The 17271-nt window shown below is 37.2% G+C and overlaps 1 protein-coding gene across 15 annotated transcripts in view; it reads left to right on the top strand.

Moving 5' to 3' along the window:
• Positions 1–17271, top strand: part of LOC129947820 (serine/threonine-protein kinase mig-15) — a 103822-nt gene that overhangs the window by 5752 nt on the left and 80799 nt on the right. For all 15 annotated transcript variants that reach the window (XM_056058519.1, XM_056058527.1, XM_056058528.1 and 12 more), the window contains exon 2: positions 16904–16969. In XM_056058519.1, the coding sequence (XP_055914494.1) occupies positions 16904–16969 (66 nt within the window). The remainder of the gene's footprint in view (positions 1–16903; positions 16970–17271) is intronic.

Raw genomic sequence — 17271 nt, forward strand, 5'->3', positions numbered from 1 at the left:
CAGTTCTAGAAGTGGGTCAGCTACGAATTGGTAATCCAAACGAGACGTCCGTCTTACCAGAGGGGAGTGTTGCCGCACCTGGCAATGCCCTTGGTAATATTCTCTGGATAGCCTGCTCGTAAAAAAGGAAGATGTGCAACTGTGGAAAAACTGGCGACAATTGATAACCTGTATATTTCTGTGGTAACATGGTTTAACAACAGAATTGTGAACATTGCTTCGACATATTTTGGCAGCAAACCGTCTTCTGAAGTCCAACGCTTCAACAAAAAAGGAAATGGGCTACCAAACTGTATCATGTCCAAAGGCAGTCATGACATATAATCGGCATATGGGTGGAGTTGATCTTTTGCTCTTGTTGGATACTATAGAATACAAACTAGATCAAACAAATTTTACCACAGAATATTCTTCCACATGATCGACATGACAGCCATGAATGCGTTGATATTGAACACACGAACTTCAAGATTTGAAGTGCGCGGTAGTCGAAGATCTATGCCATGTCGGCAAACTAAGCACAACTAACGAACGACGCTCTTATGTCATGAAGAATAATCTCCAATTGAAGAAATTGAAAGGGCCTGTTGCCAAAATGCCATCGCAGGACGTTCGATTAGACCAATTAGATCACCTTCCTGTTTTGACCACAAGACAGCGGTGTAAGGTTGCATTTTTGCATTTTGCTTGAATGAGAAAAGAAACTGCTCCACGATATTCCATAATACATAATTTTTTGAATAAATAGTTGATTTTATTTTTTCAAGTTTTGTTTGTTACTTTTCTGCTCAATGTGCAATATATGATCTAAACCGAAAATCGCAAAATGTATCACTTTTTTTTCAAAAAAATCTAAATTCCTGAAACACATGTTTTTTTTTAATTATAATTAATTATCGCATATATTTTTTCATGAAGAAAAAAAATCATGCAGTAAGCGTCATATGAAAAACTGTCAGAAATAAGTTCACTTGATCCTCCGTGTTTAGTAATTCTTGATGTTCGGAGATTGGAGTCCGTCTACCTTTGTCCACACTTCCACTATTTAACACAATTTTGCTTTATTCTGTCCACAAAACGTTTTAATTGTGTCTTCGAGTTACATTTCAGTTCTATTTTTTTTTTTCAGTAACGATATTTAATAAGATTGAAAAAACTTAATCAAATAGATTTTGAAAGAAAATAGTTTACATTTCCAGGAAAAACACGTTGCGATGACAAATGCTTCTTTTTTGCATCCATTTTCTAAGCAAGTTTATAATTAAGTCACTTAATTTAACCTTAGATAGATAACCTACCTTAAATTAACTTAAAATATGTGGTTCTCTTATGGTCTATGAACTATGGTTATCTTTTTGGGTTTTACGAACAAAAACAGAATCTCCTTATGCTTACGATATTCAGCCTTAAACCATAGAAGAAGTTATCTCTTCACAATCTAGTGTCTTATCCATCCAAATTCTTTTTGATTAAAAGATAAAGTTCTGTGTAACTGATGCATATAAGAGAAGAGATGTGGTAATAGGTATGTTGATATAGGAATAATTTCCGCCAAATGTTGGCAACTATCGTCGATCAATGTTATGTTTTCAAGTTAACCTGATTAATTGTTTCAATATAGAAAACATAATTAGTATCTATTTGCATTCCAATCGCAGCACAAAAGTATTTATGCAGATAGCTTTGGCATAATGAAGTTATGCTTGACTATAATGATAACTTATACATAGGTGCGGGTTCAAGCGCCACCTTGGCAGCATTCTTTACTGAAAATATGCCAACTAGGCGCCACCTGTGAAAAATAAAATTTAAATTAGTGAATTTAAAAAATTAAATCTTTATCAAACCAGCACATACCTACATACATATGTAGGAAATAGTGAATCTTTTTGTTAACTTATTCGACATCTTGAAGTTGAGAATATTATAGTTTTAAAATAACTTGAAGTCTAGATTCCCTGGCCCCATATAAAGTAGTATCTTTATATTTTTTTAGAAAATTTCACAACTTTAATGTCAAATAAGTTTGAGTTTTTTTTCTAATGAGTTCCTTAGCAATGCGACTTAGGGTCCGGCCACGCAATGAGCGACCGAGCAACAGTCGACGCATTCCCATCCCGTCTGTCGATTTGTCTTGCTAAAAAGGTTTGCAGGTTTCCGTGTTTTGTCGAAAGTAAATTTTTACCAAGTTTTAGTATTGTTTTTTTTTTAAAAGAATTTTTCTCAAAATTTTACTGAATATTGAACACAATATTTGTTTTGTTAATATTAAATTAATTCAAAGCCATTATCTTAAAGTTTTTTGTTCATGTTTTTTTGGTTTAAAAAGAAAACTATTAGTTAGATTTTTCTCAAAATTTGACTGAATGTTGACAACAATATTTTTTAAAAGATAAAATAGCTTAAAGCCAATATCTCAAAGTTTTAAAAAGATATTCTTCGTGGTGGTGGACGACGAAAAAAACGTCGCGAACCTACGAACGTAGAAACGTACACACAAACATCTCTAAAAATCTTTTTTTAGACTCTAGGGACCTTGAAACGTCGATAAATGCCAAAATTTTCAATTCGACAAATCGGACCCATTACAATAACCTTAAGAATTTAAGTTAAAGATGCCACCGATAAAGAGTGGGAAAAAGTTGGACAAATTTGAAATTGTTCTGGTAGGTTTTTATTTATTTGATCTTTAATTACAAATTGTGCTTTTTGTTCATTGCCCGAATTCCTAAAAATATTGCGCAAGCTCATTTCTTGTACTCAATTCATTGCTTGAGCTTCTGTTTAACCGGGACTGTTCTTCTTGGGTGGTTGCATTTGTTAGAGCTAAGTTATTAGCTATTTCTGTAGACACGTGTATGTAATCGAACTTTTCCAACGACAATATTTCCAAAATCGTTCTGGAAATCTGCGAAAATTTAGATGTAATTTTTCCGTTCACGATTTATTGGGTTATACACCGAATCTACACATTCTCGATCTTATTAAAGATCTAAACGGTGATTTTTTAAGAGCTTGAGAACTTTAAAAAAAAAAAAAAAACGCATACAATTTGGAAAATCTCATCGATTCTTTATTTGAAACGTTAGATTGGTCCATGACATTTACTTTTTGAAGATAATTTCATTTAAATGTTGACCGCGGCTGCGTCTTAGGTGGTCCATTCGGAAAGTCCAATTTTGGGTAACTCTTTCGAGCATTTCGGCCGGAATAGCCCGAATTTCTTTGGAAATGTTGTCTTCCAAAGCTGGAATAGTTGCTGGCTTATTTGTGTAGACTTTAGACTTGACGTAGCCCCTCAAAAAATAGTCTAAAGGCGTCAAATCGCATGATCTTGGTGGCCAACTTACCGGTCCATTCCTTGAGATGAATTGGTCTCCCAAGTTTTCCCTCAAAATGGCCATAGAATCGCGAGCTGTGTGGCATGTAGCGCCATCTTGTTGAAACCACATGTCAACCAAGTTCAGTTCTTTCATTTTTGGCAACAAAAAGTTTGTTAGCATTGAACGATAGCGATCGCCATTCACCGTAACGTTGCGTCCAACAGCATACGAACCACACCAAATAGTGCATTTTTCGGGATGCATGGGCAGTTCTTAAACGGCTTCTGGTTGCTCTTCACTCCAAATGCGGCAATTTTGCTTAATTACGTAGCCATTCAACCAGAAATGAGCCTCATCGCTGAACAAAATTTGTCGATAAAAAAGCGGATTTTCTGCCAACTTTTCTAGGGCCCATTCACTAAAAATTCGACGTTGTGGCAGATCGTTCGGCTTCAGTTCTTGCACGAGCTGTATTTTATACGGTTTTACACCAAGATCTTTGCGTAAAATCTTCCATGTGGTCGAATAACACAAACCCAATTGCTGCGAACGGCGACGAATCGACATTTCACGGTCTTCAGCAACACTCTCAGAAACAGACGCAATATTCTCTTCTGTACGCACTGTACGCATTCGTGTGGTTGGTTTAATGTCCAATAAAGTAAACTGAGTGCGAAACTTGGTCACAATCGCATTAATTGTTTGCTCACTTGGTCGATTATGTAGACCATAAATCGGACGTAAAGCGTGAAACACATTTCGAACCGAACACTGATTTTGGTAATAAAATTCAATGATTTGCAAGCGTTGCTCGTTAGTAAGTCTATTCATGATGAAATGTCAAAGCATACTGAGCATCTTTCTCTTTGACACCATGTCTGAAATCCCGCGTGATCTGTCAAATACTAATGCATGAAAATCCTAACCTCAAAAAAATCACCCTTTATAAATATTAACGCGACTTTCAACTAGTGACAAACCGCACTTGACGATGGCATTTTTCTAACCCATCGCTCAGATTGATCGCTCAGCGACTTGTCGTTCGGTCGCTCAGTCGCTCATTGCGTGGCAGAAGCCATAGGGTTAAAAAGAGTCTAATGAATCAAACAAAGCTCAAGCATTTTGGGCTCTGAACTGATTTTCTTTTGAATTTGAGGTCCTATCAAGCCCTTTTCTCCAAATAATCGTAGAGGACTTCTTCAAAGGGGAAAATGCCAATATTTTTTATACTACGTGAAGCTAGCAAACATATGGTCATGACTTTAGTTCAGTTTTAAACTTTTGTTGGTCGCTTCGGATCCACTTTTTTAAGCGCTACGGAAAGGGTTCGAATAAATTTTAAAAAAAAGTAAGGACCTAAAACGGACCCTTGAGGTAATCCTACATCAATGAAAACTCTATTAATCTTACAATTTTCATTTAATTATTAAAGTTTATCTCGATCAATCCAATATAAAACTTTGATAGTCAATGTTTTATTAAAGATTTGTTACCAGAAATCTTATGGTTGACCCACATGACAACTTGAACAAAATTTTAATAAAGCGTTTTTAGTAGAGATTGGTTCTAAAAATCAGCATGAAGAATTCAGTATCTTTCAAAATTTTCATTATGTTTTCATTAACCACTTTTTCAAAAACTACACCAACTGTTGGAAGAAATGTAAGCTTTCTCGTTTTCTAACTTCTTTTTGAAGCGAAATATGAGTTTCGCACATGATTTAAGTTGACCAAGTTAAAAACTTTTTCGACTGAAAAAATGTATGACTAAAAAATACTATTTTCTTATAAATAAGATTGGGAAGTCTACACCAATTGCTCTTAAGTCTTTCAAGGCAGTATTATCTTAAACGTTATTCTTAAACAAACAAGTATTGTTATGTGTTTTCATATGCATAGTCTTAAAAGCGCATGTTCATGTGGGTATAGGGTAGTTACAAATAGACATTATTCCATTCAATTAATATTTGTTCAAGTGAACCGCAAAGAACCAAGATGAAAATGGCCGCACAAGGAATAACCACATTAAATGATGAATTTTTATCAAAAAGAAAACAATAAAAAAAGAGTAACCAATTAAGTTCATGATGGGATATTTTTATTTAACAGTCATGATCGATTGCGTCATCGTTAATTTCTTGATTCATTGTTGTTTTTTTGTATATAGTACAAAAATGATACTTGTAAGAGTTTTATATGAAACTGAACAAACTCCTTCCTTCTGAAAACACTTAAACTTGTCACAAATATTATAACTCAGCCTATAATCTATTGGCGACGACAACGACGTAACAACAATAGAGGTTGAGTAAAATCTCTTGTATAGGATTAAGTGTTTACGACCTAAAAGGTCATGAATTTACATTCATTCAATTAAAGGAAACCAACTCTTTCTCTCCATTCTTCGTCATCGTCGTTGTTGTCATCTCCTTGAAGAACAACGAACAACGATATAACGGATGTAGTACATACATATAACCCCACCCGGAGATCAGAACAAATTAATTGTGTTAAATTCATTGTCATCAATGCCAAAAACAACGAAAAATTGTGGCTTGAGAAATAAAATCACATCTTGACTTTTATCATGTCAGCAAGAAAAAGTTTTTCTTTTCAATTACTTGAAGTGCAAAAGATGTAAGGGTAAAGTTTTTAAGTTTGAAATGGGGTTCGCCTCCTTCATGGGAGGAGAGGGGGGTTAGGTGAAGTTAAAAAAATAAAAACTTTTCCTGTCGTAAGAAGAAGAAAACAAGGTTTCTTATGTACGAGTATGTACCTATAAATAATGTGTGTAGAACATGATTGAAATATTGAAGGATGTCAGCTGACAGTCTCTGCCAAATGCACAATCTACTAAGGCATACCACAAGTCCTTGAAGCAACTTGTGCATAATTAAATTTAAAGTATTCTAGTCAAACGAAAAACCGTTCTAAATTAAAAAAAAAAAACAACTGGTAGCACAAAATTTACATAAAACAAACTTTTTTTTACCTGTTTTTGTTTTTCCTTTACTAATTTTTTGGACTTTTAGTAATGGATTCGTTATTTCCTGTTCACTTTGGAAATTGAATTTGTATTTTGAGGGACAGAAGATAATAATATTCCATCGGAATGTTTTCAAAGACTCAAAGTACAAACGATTAAAAACACACGTTGTGCTAAAGAAACCCTTATTCACTTTTCTGTACCTTGAGTTCTGCTGTTGAGTAAAATTTATGGAAAAAGGTGTTAAAAGCTTGAAATTAAATGCTTTTTGGAGTTTTTTTGGCTTCAATAATAAAGCATATTGTTAAGACTATTACAATTAACACTAAGCCTGATATTTTATTATTACCTTGACCAATTTGGAAAAGTCATTCCCTACTTCAAAAGGGTTCAGCACATTAGGCCGCTAACATTTCTAACAACAGTTGAAATTGTTTTTGAAAAAGTGGCTAAAGAAAGCTTAGTTATATTTTATACTGAGTTCTTAAGGTCTTTCAATACGGTTTTTATTTATAAGGAATGTCTATCGAAAACGCTTGTTACAATTTTGTTCAAGTTTCTATAACTTGGATACGAAGTAAATACAGAGGTAGTCAAAAGTATTTACACAACAAGCTTTTTTGTGCACATTCAATTGAAAAAGCTTTTTCTTATTGTTGTTGCAACAAAATGCTATGTTGATTTAAGCCTTATTATTTACACACATTTTTATTGCATCAAAAGTATTTATACAAAACTTTAAATAAATTATTTTGCTCCAGATTAATGATAATTCTTAAATATTGAAGTTTAGCTTAACTAATTATTTTTACATATGAAATTAATAATTGCAATCTAGCTGGAATTGAGCCAACCAAATTGCGCGCAAAGTCAACTGTTAATGTGGACCAAATTTCGGTAATTTCAGCAATTGTGTCATTTCGGTCCTTAACAATTTTCAATGTTTGGTATTTAAAAGTCTTGTATGCAACCATCCTTTATGACATGGAGCATTTTCGTGTTGTAAAATCCAGTCGATAGTTGGAAAAAGCCTATTAAGATTGTTGTATACCCAGCCTTCAATTGGTACCATATCTCCAAAACCGAAGTAAGATATACACCCTAAAACATCACCGTACCACCTCCGAATCTGTTTAGCGGCTGAACTGCATCTTTCTTCTTCTCACGTTGTAAATGCATAAAGTGTTTTCTAAACAAGGTCTGGAATTGAAATGCAGCCTCATCTGCCCACAACACATAATACCAAAACTGTAGAGGCTTTTGGATGTACTCCAAGGCAAATAAGAGGCGTTTCGCTTGTTTGTTTCAGAAATATCGACCACTTTGCTCACAACGTACGTTAATTTCTTTTAATCTCTGGCGCAGTGTTGCGTTACTTACTTTTTTTTTACCAATAAGCTGACTCGATGCTCCTGCAACCTTAACGGGACTTATTGTGGGATTTTCTATTATTGTGCCTATCATTTTTCTGCATTCTTTGAGTCATCACCGGTTTCCTCCCAGTTCTCTTTAAATTGTTCAAGCAATTGTTCGTCTCGTTCTTTTTGACTAAATTATAAACAGTTTTCCTTAAAATTTCATAAATTTTTACTAACTCCGACGACGCCGAAATCCCACACTTAAACTTGGTAACGATCTCCGATCGAGTTTCAATGGATAATTCCTTTGTTTTCGGCATTTTATTTCTAAAATTTTTAATTTTAAAGCACATTTAGTTTGTTATGAATGCAATAGAACTCAAAGACTAAGACTAAATGAAAAAATAAATGCTAATTTGCATTGTGTAAATACAAATGTACATGGATGTTGTCATCGCTGTCCAGAACACGGATGTAGACTGCTGCACCAAAAGCTTTCATCGAAGCGTCGGAAAACCCGTGCAATTCGATGGTCTTGTTGGTCTTGCTTATGTGGGTCTACCGCGGGATGCGAAGTCGTTCGATGATTGGTAGTTCTCGTAGAAAAGCATTACAATCTTTTTCCAAGGCTGGTGCAATCGGTTCTTCGCAATCACAACCGAGCTCCCACAATCGCTGCATCATGATTTTTGAGGTAATGATGCACGGTGAGATCCAACCAAGAGGATCGAAAAGTTTGGCTATAGTCGACAGCATAGATCGTTTGGTGGTAGCATCAGTTGTAGGTTGAAGATTCTGGTACGAAAAGTAGTCGTCGACAGGAAACCATTTGATGCCGAGAGTCTTAACGTGGTTCGACAAATTGAACGAAAGTTCAAAGTAAAGCTCTCGAACTTGAACTGGTATGTCTTCGATGCTCTCTCCACATGATCAGCTGATAGTATCGGTCTGGGAAACTAACCAAAATTTGTCTGTACATTTTTTCGATGTCGGCCGTAAATGTGACTCTGTGAGTCCGCCATTTTGGAACGAGATCTATGATGCTCGACTGCAATTTTGGACCCAGAAGTAGCCGGTCGTTGAGGGATTTCCCGTGCGAAGCTTTCGCTCGCTGCATCAAATACTACTCTCAGCTTCGCAGTGGAGCTAGCTTCTTTAAAAACCGCATGATGGGGCAAAAAGTAGTGAAATGGGGTTTGTAAAACCGCATCATTTACATCAATTTCCTCCATGTGATGGAGTTCTTCATACTCTTTTAAACATTTGTTATAGTCTGCATCTTCGGATTGCTCTCAAGCTTCTTTTCTAAGTGCAGAAATTGTCTATAAGCGCTTTGTCGACTGGACCCCATCGCTGGACTGCCTTCACCTTTGAAGGGCAGCTTAACCTCATAACGCCCGTCATGAAGGCGCTTTGTGTGCATCGAAAAGTGTTTGTCACATGCAATGTCATCTTCAGTCTGATGTGGAACGGCGTTTCTTCAATGTCCCAAAATTTCTTAAGTTGTGAGCTCAAGTCAGCAACTTGGGCAAAACTGCGAACTTGCCGAGGATAATCTGGTGAGACTTGTCCAAAAACAATCCATTCCAATTCGATTTTTTGTACCACCAGACCGATGCCATCCTCTAGACGCCTTATCTCAGGAAGGAGAAGCTGAGCGCAAACGTCACTTCCGAGTAAAAGATCGATTGGTGCAGGCTCACAGAGATGGGGGTCTGCCAAGGAAAGACCTTTGAGGTGGTCCCAATTGCCGGTCGTCACTCGTTGGGTCGGGAGATGCCCAGTCAGCGACTTGAATACCAAAGCTTGTACGGCTGTCTCAAACGTCGAGTGTCGGGACGCAAAACGTGCTTCGACGGAATGTTGCGTTATGCCACTGCTGACCACTCCTAACCCAGACACATCGGCAATGGTACGTCGCTTTTCTAACTTCAGCAGTTGTGCGGCAGCTTCTGTGATGAAGGACGTTTCTGAGCCTGTGTCGGTCAGAGCACGTAGAAGGCGTAGCTTCCCATCTGCTGCTCGCGCCTTCACAGTTCACACCCAATACAATGTACGAATATTTTAGTGCCTAAATATGTCTCATTGTCTGTCATTCTAGAGGGGGAACTTATCCAGCCCCTCATGAACCCGCACCGACTCGTAAATGCTTACACGGGCCTCTGTCTCTGCCCAGCATTAGTCTGTTGTCTGTCCCTAACATGGAAAATCTGCAAATCCGGCTCGAAGGACCAAATGTTATGTCTAAGTTTTTTGTAATAAAAAAAATCAGTAAAAAAAGAACAAAGAAATAAAACATCAACCACTTTGTAAAAATCAATTTTGAATTATATTTTTAGTCACAAGACTATGTATATTCGATTATACAACAATTCCGTTAATTATTTGACATGTAGCTCATTTGTGGACTGTATTTGATATTTTTTAGAAGGTTTGTTTCCTTCAAATGTCGAACTGTTTTTTCTCCGTAAATTTATTCTCATTTGTAATTGTACACGAGGAGTGCCTCAAGGGTCTCATTTGGGTCCTAATTTGTTTTTTTTTTCTTTTCAATCAAGTTAGATTATTGATTCAAAACGAATCATACGAAGTTATTGATTTATTTCTAAAACGGGTTCCAACGACACTCATTCCCTGTCCGATCCTTAATATTTCTTTGTCAGAAATTATCAAAATCTGTCTTATTTGAGCACCGTTTATGATGCAATTCGTCTAACAAGACATTTCTAGTACCTTCAACTCCTGCAAAGCTATGGTAACACTTTTATAGTTTCCTTCATCTCTCTATCAATGGTTATCATTCTTGTTCCCCCAGCCTTCAACCTTCTCGAGCATCAGGATGGAAAAATGAGAGACTATAAATTGCACAACTGAAAAGATAAGTGCACTTTATAAATGCAGACCAAACAAAATGAGAACCGTTAGAAAGAAAAACTAATAAAAACAACAACAACAAAATGACAACTTGTCCTTGTCCATGTCCATTATAATCCAGTAGCAGCATCACTAACGGTAGAGGAGAGTTAGACTTGCAGACTTGTTTAAGAAATTTGGCAACATGGACTTGCAACAAAAATGCACTCTACCTAGTACCTACGAAGAGATGACATCTCCTCCTAGAGAGAAATTCTATAAAGAGAGATATTTTTGCTCATTTTCCTCTTCCATTAGATTTTTCCTCATTTTTTTTTGTATAATTTATCATTTTCTTAGAAATTTGTCAAACCCAAATTGTATGTTGACAGTGAAGATGGGAAGGAGGACCAAAATAACGATTTTCAACCCCATCATCATCATCGTCTTGGTTCTCTTCTTTTCCGAATGTTCATTGATTAAAAAAGAGGCAGGTAACATTTCTGCTTTGGAATTTGTTCACCTTAGAAGAAAAAAATACCTACCCATAGATTCAAAAGGGGGTGGGGTGAAGGATCTCTGAAGGGGGTGGAAATATTTTCCCAAGTTATGACCTGAAGAATGCAAATATGTATTCGTCTTTTATCAGAAAAAAAAACATTAAACGAGAACGACGACCAAAGACGAGAACGATGATGAAAATAAGTTAAAAAAAAATAACAGAAGAGAACATCATTCTCGTAGGCTGGCTGGTTAGGTTTGGAACGATATGGTGGAGCTGGGGGCTTTTATGCCACAGCCATAGTCACTGCCAGTGCGTGTGTAAATTGTCGTAATCGGTCATATTGTGCTTGGTTGTTGTGTCTATATGAATGAATCTCTTTGGCTTTGGCGTGTTCAATATGAGTGTTGTTGGTTTTGTTGCTTGAATACTGGGCCGAACCGGCTCGGGCTCGGGCTCTGCTTCGGCTGACTAAGCCCCATCTTTGCCTTTGTCGTCATCATAACCACACCACACTATACTGCCCTCGGCCAATGACCTCTTGAAGTGGCAATAATGAAATTAATTATTCAATAGAACTAGTCTGATAAGATTCTTGTTGTTGATGTGTTGTTTGCAGCAATAGCAACTGTCCCTTTTTTCTATTCACCCTCAATATTATAATAGCAACTCTGGGGAACATAGCACATCACAGAAACAGACCCCTTTTTGCACAAAACGATGGTTATAAAGTGTTGGAAGGGGGTGGAATATGAGTATATGTGTTCATATGTACTTTATTCTCTTTTGTTGTTAATAGGTCTTCCTTGTTGTTAACCCACATCAATTTTACTCTTAAGTTCTGTTTGTTTAAGTACACTTGAACTTATGAATTTAACATACCTATGGTCATACAGTTATGGCCAAATTAAAAGAAACAAACGTTTATTTTGTGATTTTTTAAACTTAGTTGAGTACCACATTTTAGTGACAGTTTTCGAAAATCTCGTTTTGTTAGAAGGTTTAAGTCTATTATCTTTCATCTTGCACTCAATGGAATTTTCCTTCTTCAATGAGATTTTGGCTTATCTGTACATGCGAACGCTAAGTGTGCTAGAGGTGTATCATCTGTATCACTTGGATCACTTTGGATCCATTGTGCTCCCCTAAAAAGGGAAAGTATTGGGAAGGTTGATGGGGATGTAGGCTGAAGGAGCCTCTCTAAATCATCCTAATTTTTGGTAAAATTTAAGAATTTCGAGACGAGACGGAGTATAAGTTGTCAAAAAAGTAATTTCCTAATATTGTCACTCATCTTTTGGTTAAACTTGGTCATTCGCATAGAAAGTGGAAGATATCTTCCTTCGTCTCCTCGTTCTCACATCCTCTACATAAGTTAGATGAGGAGTGACTTAGGCCGATATCAACATGTATATCGTCCAATTGACATACCAAAGATGACTTTCATATAATTTTTGGCGTTAAAATCTCCAAGCAAAAGGTTTTTAAGGCATTGCTCATAAGTTTTAGCAATGAGCTTTGAAGATTTCTTCTTTGGTAGAGTCATCCTTCTATTCCATGGGTTATTTAATTTGGCCTTTATGCGGATTGTTATCTCTCTTTCGCTGATATACCGAAAGCTTAAAAACTCTTTGACTAACTTTTCCTCTGACAGAAAATCCACATCCCATAAAGTAAACACTTTTCATAATTGAATTCCTAATGTCTGGTTCATCCCATCGCATTGTATGGAGGAATGTCACATCAGCTTTGATTTGGGCGTGGACATATTGGTATGTCGTTGTCCGTTTGTGGGGGGGGGGGGGGTGTTTGTCAACATTATCAGTCTGTTCAACCGAGGCTATTATTTGTGTTTTAATCACAATCGTGTTTTCCTTTCACGTGCGTCCTGTGAGGCCCACGTATGATTGTTTCGTTGGGGCCGTTATTACTATACAGAGATTTTTGTATTTCAAAATTGGTACAACTGAAAGAAGATCTGTCAGAAGAATAATAAAAAAAACACACAAATAGAAGAAAGTTTTGTGAAAATCTAATTTTAAAATTAACTTACCAAAAAAACTATCTAAAACTAATAAAATGGACAATTTTCAAGAAGAAATAGTAAGAAAACATCTGGAAATTGAGATTGTATAAAAAAAAGTTCTTTTAACAATTGCTTCAAGGAGGGGTTTTGTTCGTACACTACTACATTATTATTTGCGTGCTTGAAGATCGCCTCAATTCTTTATATACCTGAATCGAGTTGAAACGAGCTTGATTTGAATCTATTAACATCGAAATCATCGAAACACCATTTGCATTTTAGAGAGTCATACTTCATCATTTTTAAATTTTCTTTTGCGCTGGAAACGCCAAAAAGATTTATTTAATCTAAACTCAGATAAACCTTTCATGAAAACATAGCAAAACTTAATTATCTTTTCTATTCTTGCAAAATAAGCCCAGTTGGTCCATTTTCATTAATAAAAGTAAATAATATCAACAGTAACAGATTGATTTTTTTTCCCCAATGGAAAACATACATAATTCCAAATGCACAACTACTCAACGAACACAGCCATCGAGATACAAATGCAATATCAATCGTACCTACATTCGAAAACGAAATCACATAAGATCCATTGGAGACTCGAATAAATGTCAAAAACCCATCCATAGTAAAATTCCACTGTAACTTTTATCGGTGTTATTCATACTATGGATATTGGTTTTTTTATTCGGTTAAAATCCTACTATACCGATATCCTACTATTTTCCAACAAAAAAAGGGTATTGTTGTGGATCTGATAGATCCAACGTTTGAGAATACCACTCAAAAACAGTTTTCAGTTTTGTTTTCATTTGAATTTAAAGCTTTTTTAACATTACAAACTACTTGGAACCGTTGTTCTGTTGAATACACCATTTAGGGCGTGCATTTTTTTTAAAATATACCATAGTATGTCAACATATACAACTTTTTCCAGATTACTCCTTTCACAACAAAAAACTTGATAAACAGACAAATCCATCGAGTGAACACCAAGTTTTTAAATTGCTTTTATGAGCTTGAAGTTAAACGCTCTTGACATTGAGAGACCACCAAACATTTTTCAAAACATCAAAAAACATTTCCCTTCTCCTTTAAGCCTTTTATGAATTGTGGTTTATGTTTTATATTTTTGCAATATAAATCCGCTTCTGGTTACGTCAGAATTGCACCTTTTAACTAGACTTTGCATAAACGTTAGTATCCTACAGAATACGAAGGATCTTCCTAAAGCTGTCTTGCGTGTCAAAATCTCGCTGCAGATGGTATAAATAGATTAGCTTTTGACGGACATCTCAATCATGAATACGATTCTATTTTGCAGTTCGAAAATGATTTCGAGATGTTTTTTTAGCTGCAACTAGTGTTTTCTGTCATATTTAACGACAACTTAGTTACTTACTTACTCACTTAAGGTGGCGCTACAGTCCTGTGTGAACTAGGGCCTCACCCAACAAACTTCTCCATCTAGCTCGGTCCCTAGCTAGATTTCACTAGTTTCTCGCTCCAAGTTTCGCGATGTTACATCTGTCGATGGTGACGTTTTGATACGTGTCGGTGTTGTACGTCCCTTCTTGACGACAGCAAGAAAGATAGTGCCTCAAGTGTTGACGTGTGAGCTCTGCACTATTCTTTCAAGCACGAAGTTAAAAAAATCACATGACAGTGCATCACCTTGTCTAAAACCTTTTTTGACATCGAAAGATTCTGTTAAGTTGTTTCCAACCTTTTTGGAGCAGCGTGAATCCTCCATGATCATCCTGCACAAACGGCCGAGTTTTGGCAGGGATGGCAAAACTAGACATGGCTCTATACAGCTCGTCCCTGTATATGCTGTCATATGCGGCCTTGAAATCGATAAAGAGATGTTGGGTATCGATTTGAAGCTCCTGGTTTTTTTCCAAGATCTGCCGTAATGTGAATATTTGATCGACTGTGGACTTTTCTGGTCTAAAACTACACTGATAAGGGCCTATCAGGTTGTTGACGATGGGCCTTAGACGTTCACATATTACGTTAGAGAAGATTTTGTAGGCGATGTTAAGTAGACTGATTACTCTATAGTTAGTGCAGTTTAGAGGGTCTCCTTTTTTCAGGATCGGGCAAACAATACTGAGGTTCCATTCATCAGGAACGCTTTCGTCCGACCATATCTTACAGATAAGTTGGTGCATGTTCCTTACCAACTTATCTCCAGCTGCTTTAAAGAGCTCGGCATTCAAGCCATCCGCTCCAGCGGCTTTATTAGACTTTAACTTAGATATGGCAATCTTTACTTCGTCTAAGTCGGGAGGACGGGATTGTTGCCTTTCGTCTTCTATGTTGAAGGGATCTTCCTGCCTGACAGCGGAATTGGGTTCGTCGTCGCCGTTATACAGTCTGCAGAAGTGGTCCTTCCATATCCTCAGCATTGACTGCGGTTCCACTATGATGTTTCCACTTTCGTCTTTGCAGCCTTCGGTTCTTTCGAACTTCATTCCTGCTTTTAAACCTCTCAACATCTTCGACCGGACGCTTCTCACCCCCTCTCTTTTTCGTTCTGAGAAGTCGGTATTCCTCTCGCCTTTTCTGCTCGTAGAGCTCATGAGCAGCTATCGTCCTTTTATGCAGCGCCGCTTTGCGTGCCTGTTATTTGGCTGCATTTGCCTGCCGACATTCCTCATCAAACCAGGGGTTCCTTGTTGGTAGCTGTTTGAAACCCAGCACATCAGAGGCGGCTTCTCTGATTGCATCTTGGCAATGTTGCCACAGGTTTTCGATATATTGTGTTGGCGGCAGAGAACTTCGAGAGAGGTTACTTGTAACTCGGTCGGAAAAGGATTTGGTGATCTCTGGCGATTGTAGCCGTTCGACGTTGTACCTTCTCCCAGCACCTCCCTGTTTTGCCTTGGGTCTGGAAGTGGTCCGAGTCGATGTAAGCTCCTCGGAAAGTTCGTACATCTATGATGCTGGAAGTGTTTCGGGCGTCAATCGCAATATGGTCAATCTGGTTGACGGTAGATTGATCTGGAGAAGTCCAAGTACCTTTGTGGATGTTGAGGTGTGGAAAACGCGTACTGGCTACCATGACGTTTCGCCCCGCAGCAAAATCTATGAGCCTGAATCCGTTGTCGAAAGTGTTGTCGTGCAGGCTGTTCTTGCCGATTACTCCACCAAACATGTCTTCCCTTCCTAGCTTGGCATTAAATTCGCCCAGGACTGTTTTAATATCGTAGCTAGGGCACTGCTCATATATTTTGTCTAGGAGCTCGAAGAACATATCTTTGGTGTTGTCGTCTTTCTCTTCTGTGGGGGCATGCGTGCATATCAGGCTAATGTTGCCGAATTTAGCCTTGATGCGTGTGGTCATGAGGCGCTCATTGATGCACCTATAGCTCAAGACTTCTTGCCTAAGTCTGGTTCCAATGACGAAGCCGCATCCAAATAAGCGCTGTTGGTTTTCATGGTAGCAGTCACCGTAGTAAATATCGCAGTTTTTCATCCTCTTTTTGCCCGGCCCATCCCATGGATGGTGGTGATATCTGCTTTATATCGTTCTAAGGCCTCCGCTAATTCTTCGGCCGCACGTGGTCTGTTAAGGGACCTAACATTCCACGTGCATATTCGAAGTTCGTTGTCCTTTATTCGTTTGCGTTGGTTGTCAACAGTAAATCCATCCGTACCCTAGGCTTGTTGGTGCAATTTTAGCTTCATTTAATTAAAAAAGAACAGTCGAAAATTATAAAGTGTTCTTATTATTTTGGCCATAGATGTATACGTTGTGTACTTACACAATTTACCTACATAAATTATTTATCTCATGAATATGATTTTTTACTTATTTCTGATGTGTTTTTTTCTTTTTTTGCAGGATCCTGCTGGAATATTTGAACTAATCGAAGTCGTTGGTAATGGAACCTATGGCCAAGTCTACAAGGTAAGTGGTGTTATGTTTCCACATGGCCTTTGTCAAAAAAAAAACACTGTCAGCCAACACATTTCTAGACATCCACAATCCACATCACTAACAGCAGCAGCAGCAACGCTACAAAGTGTCCTTTGTTTCCTTGTTTGCTGTTGTTGGGTTTTGTGTGACGCATGCCAGCAGCTAAAATTGTATTTTTCATACATACATAAGTACTTAGGTACATGTTATTATAAAATGTCCTTTTTTCAACAACAACAACAAGACAAAAAAGGAGAGACAATGTGCAGTCTCTGTTTTAGCATTCAGAGAAG

This window comes from Eupeodes corollae, chromosome 2 (genome assembly GCF_945859685.1).
Source record: "Eupeodes corollae chromosome 2, idEupCoro1.1, whole genome shotgun sequence".
In the NCBI taxonomy this organism is placed as follows: domain Eukaryota; kingdom Metazoa; phylum Arthropoda; class Insecta; order Diptera; family Syrphidae; genus Eupeodes; species Eupeodes corollae.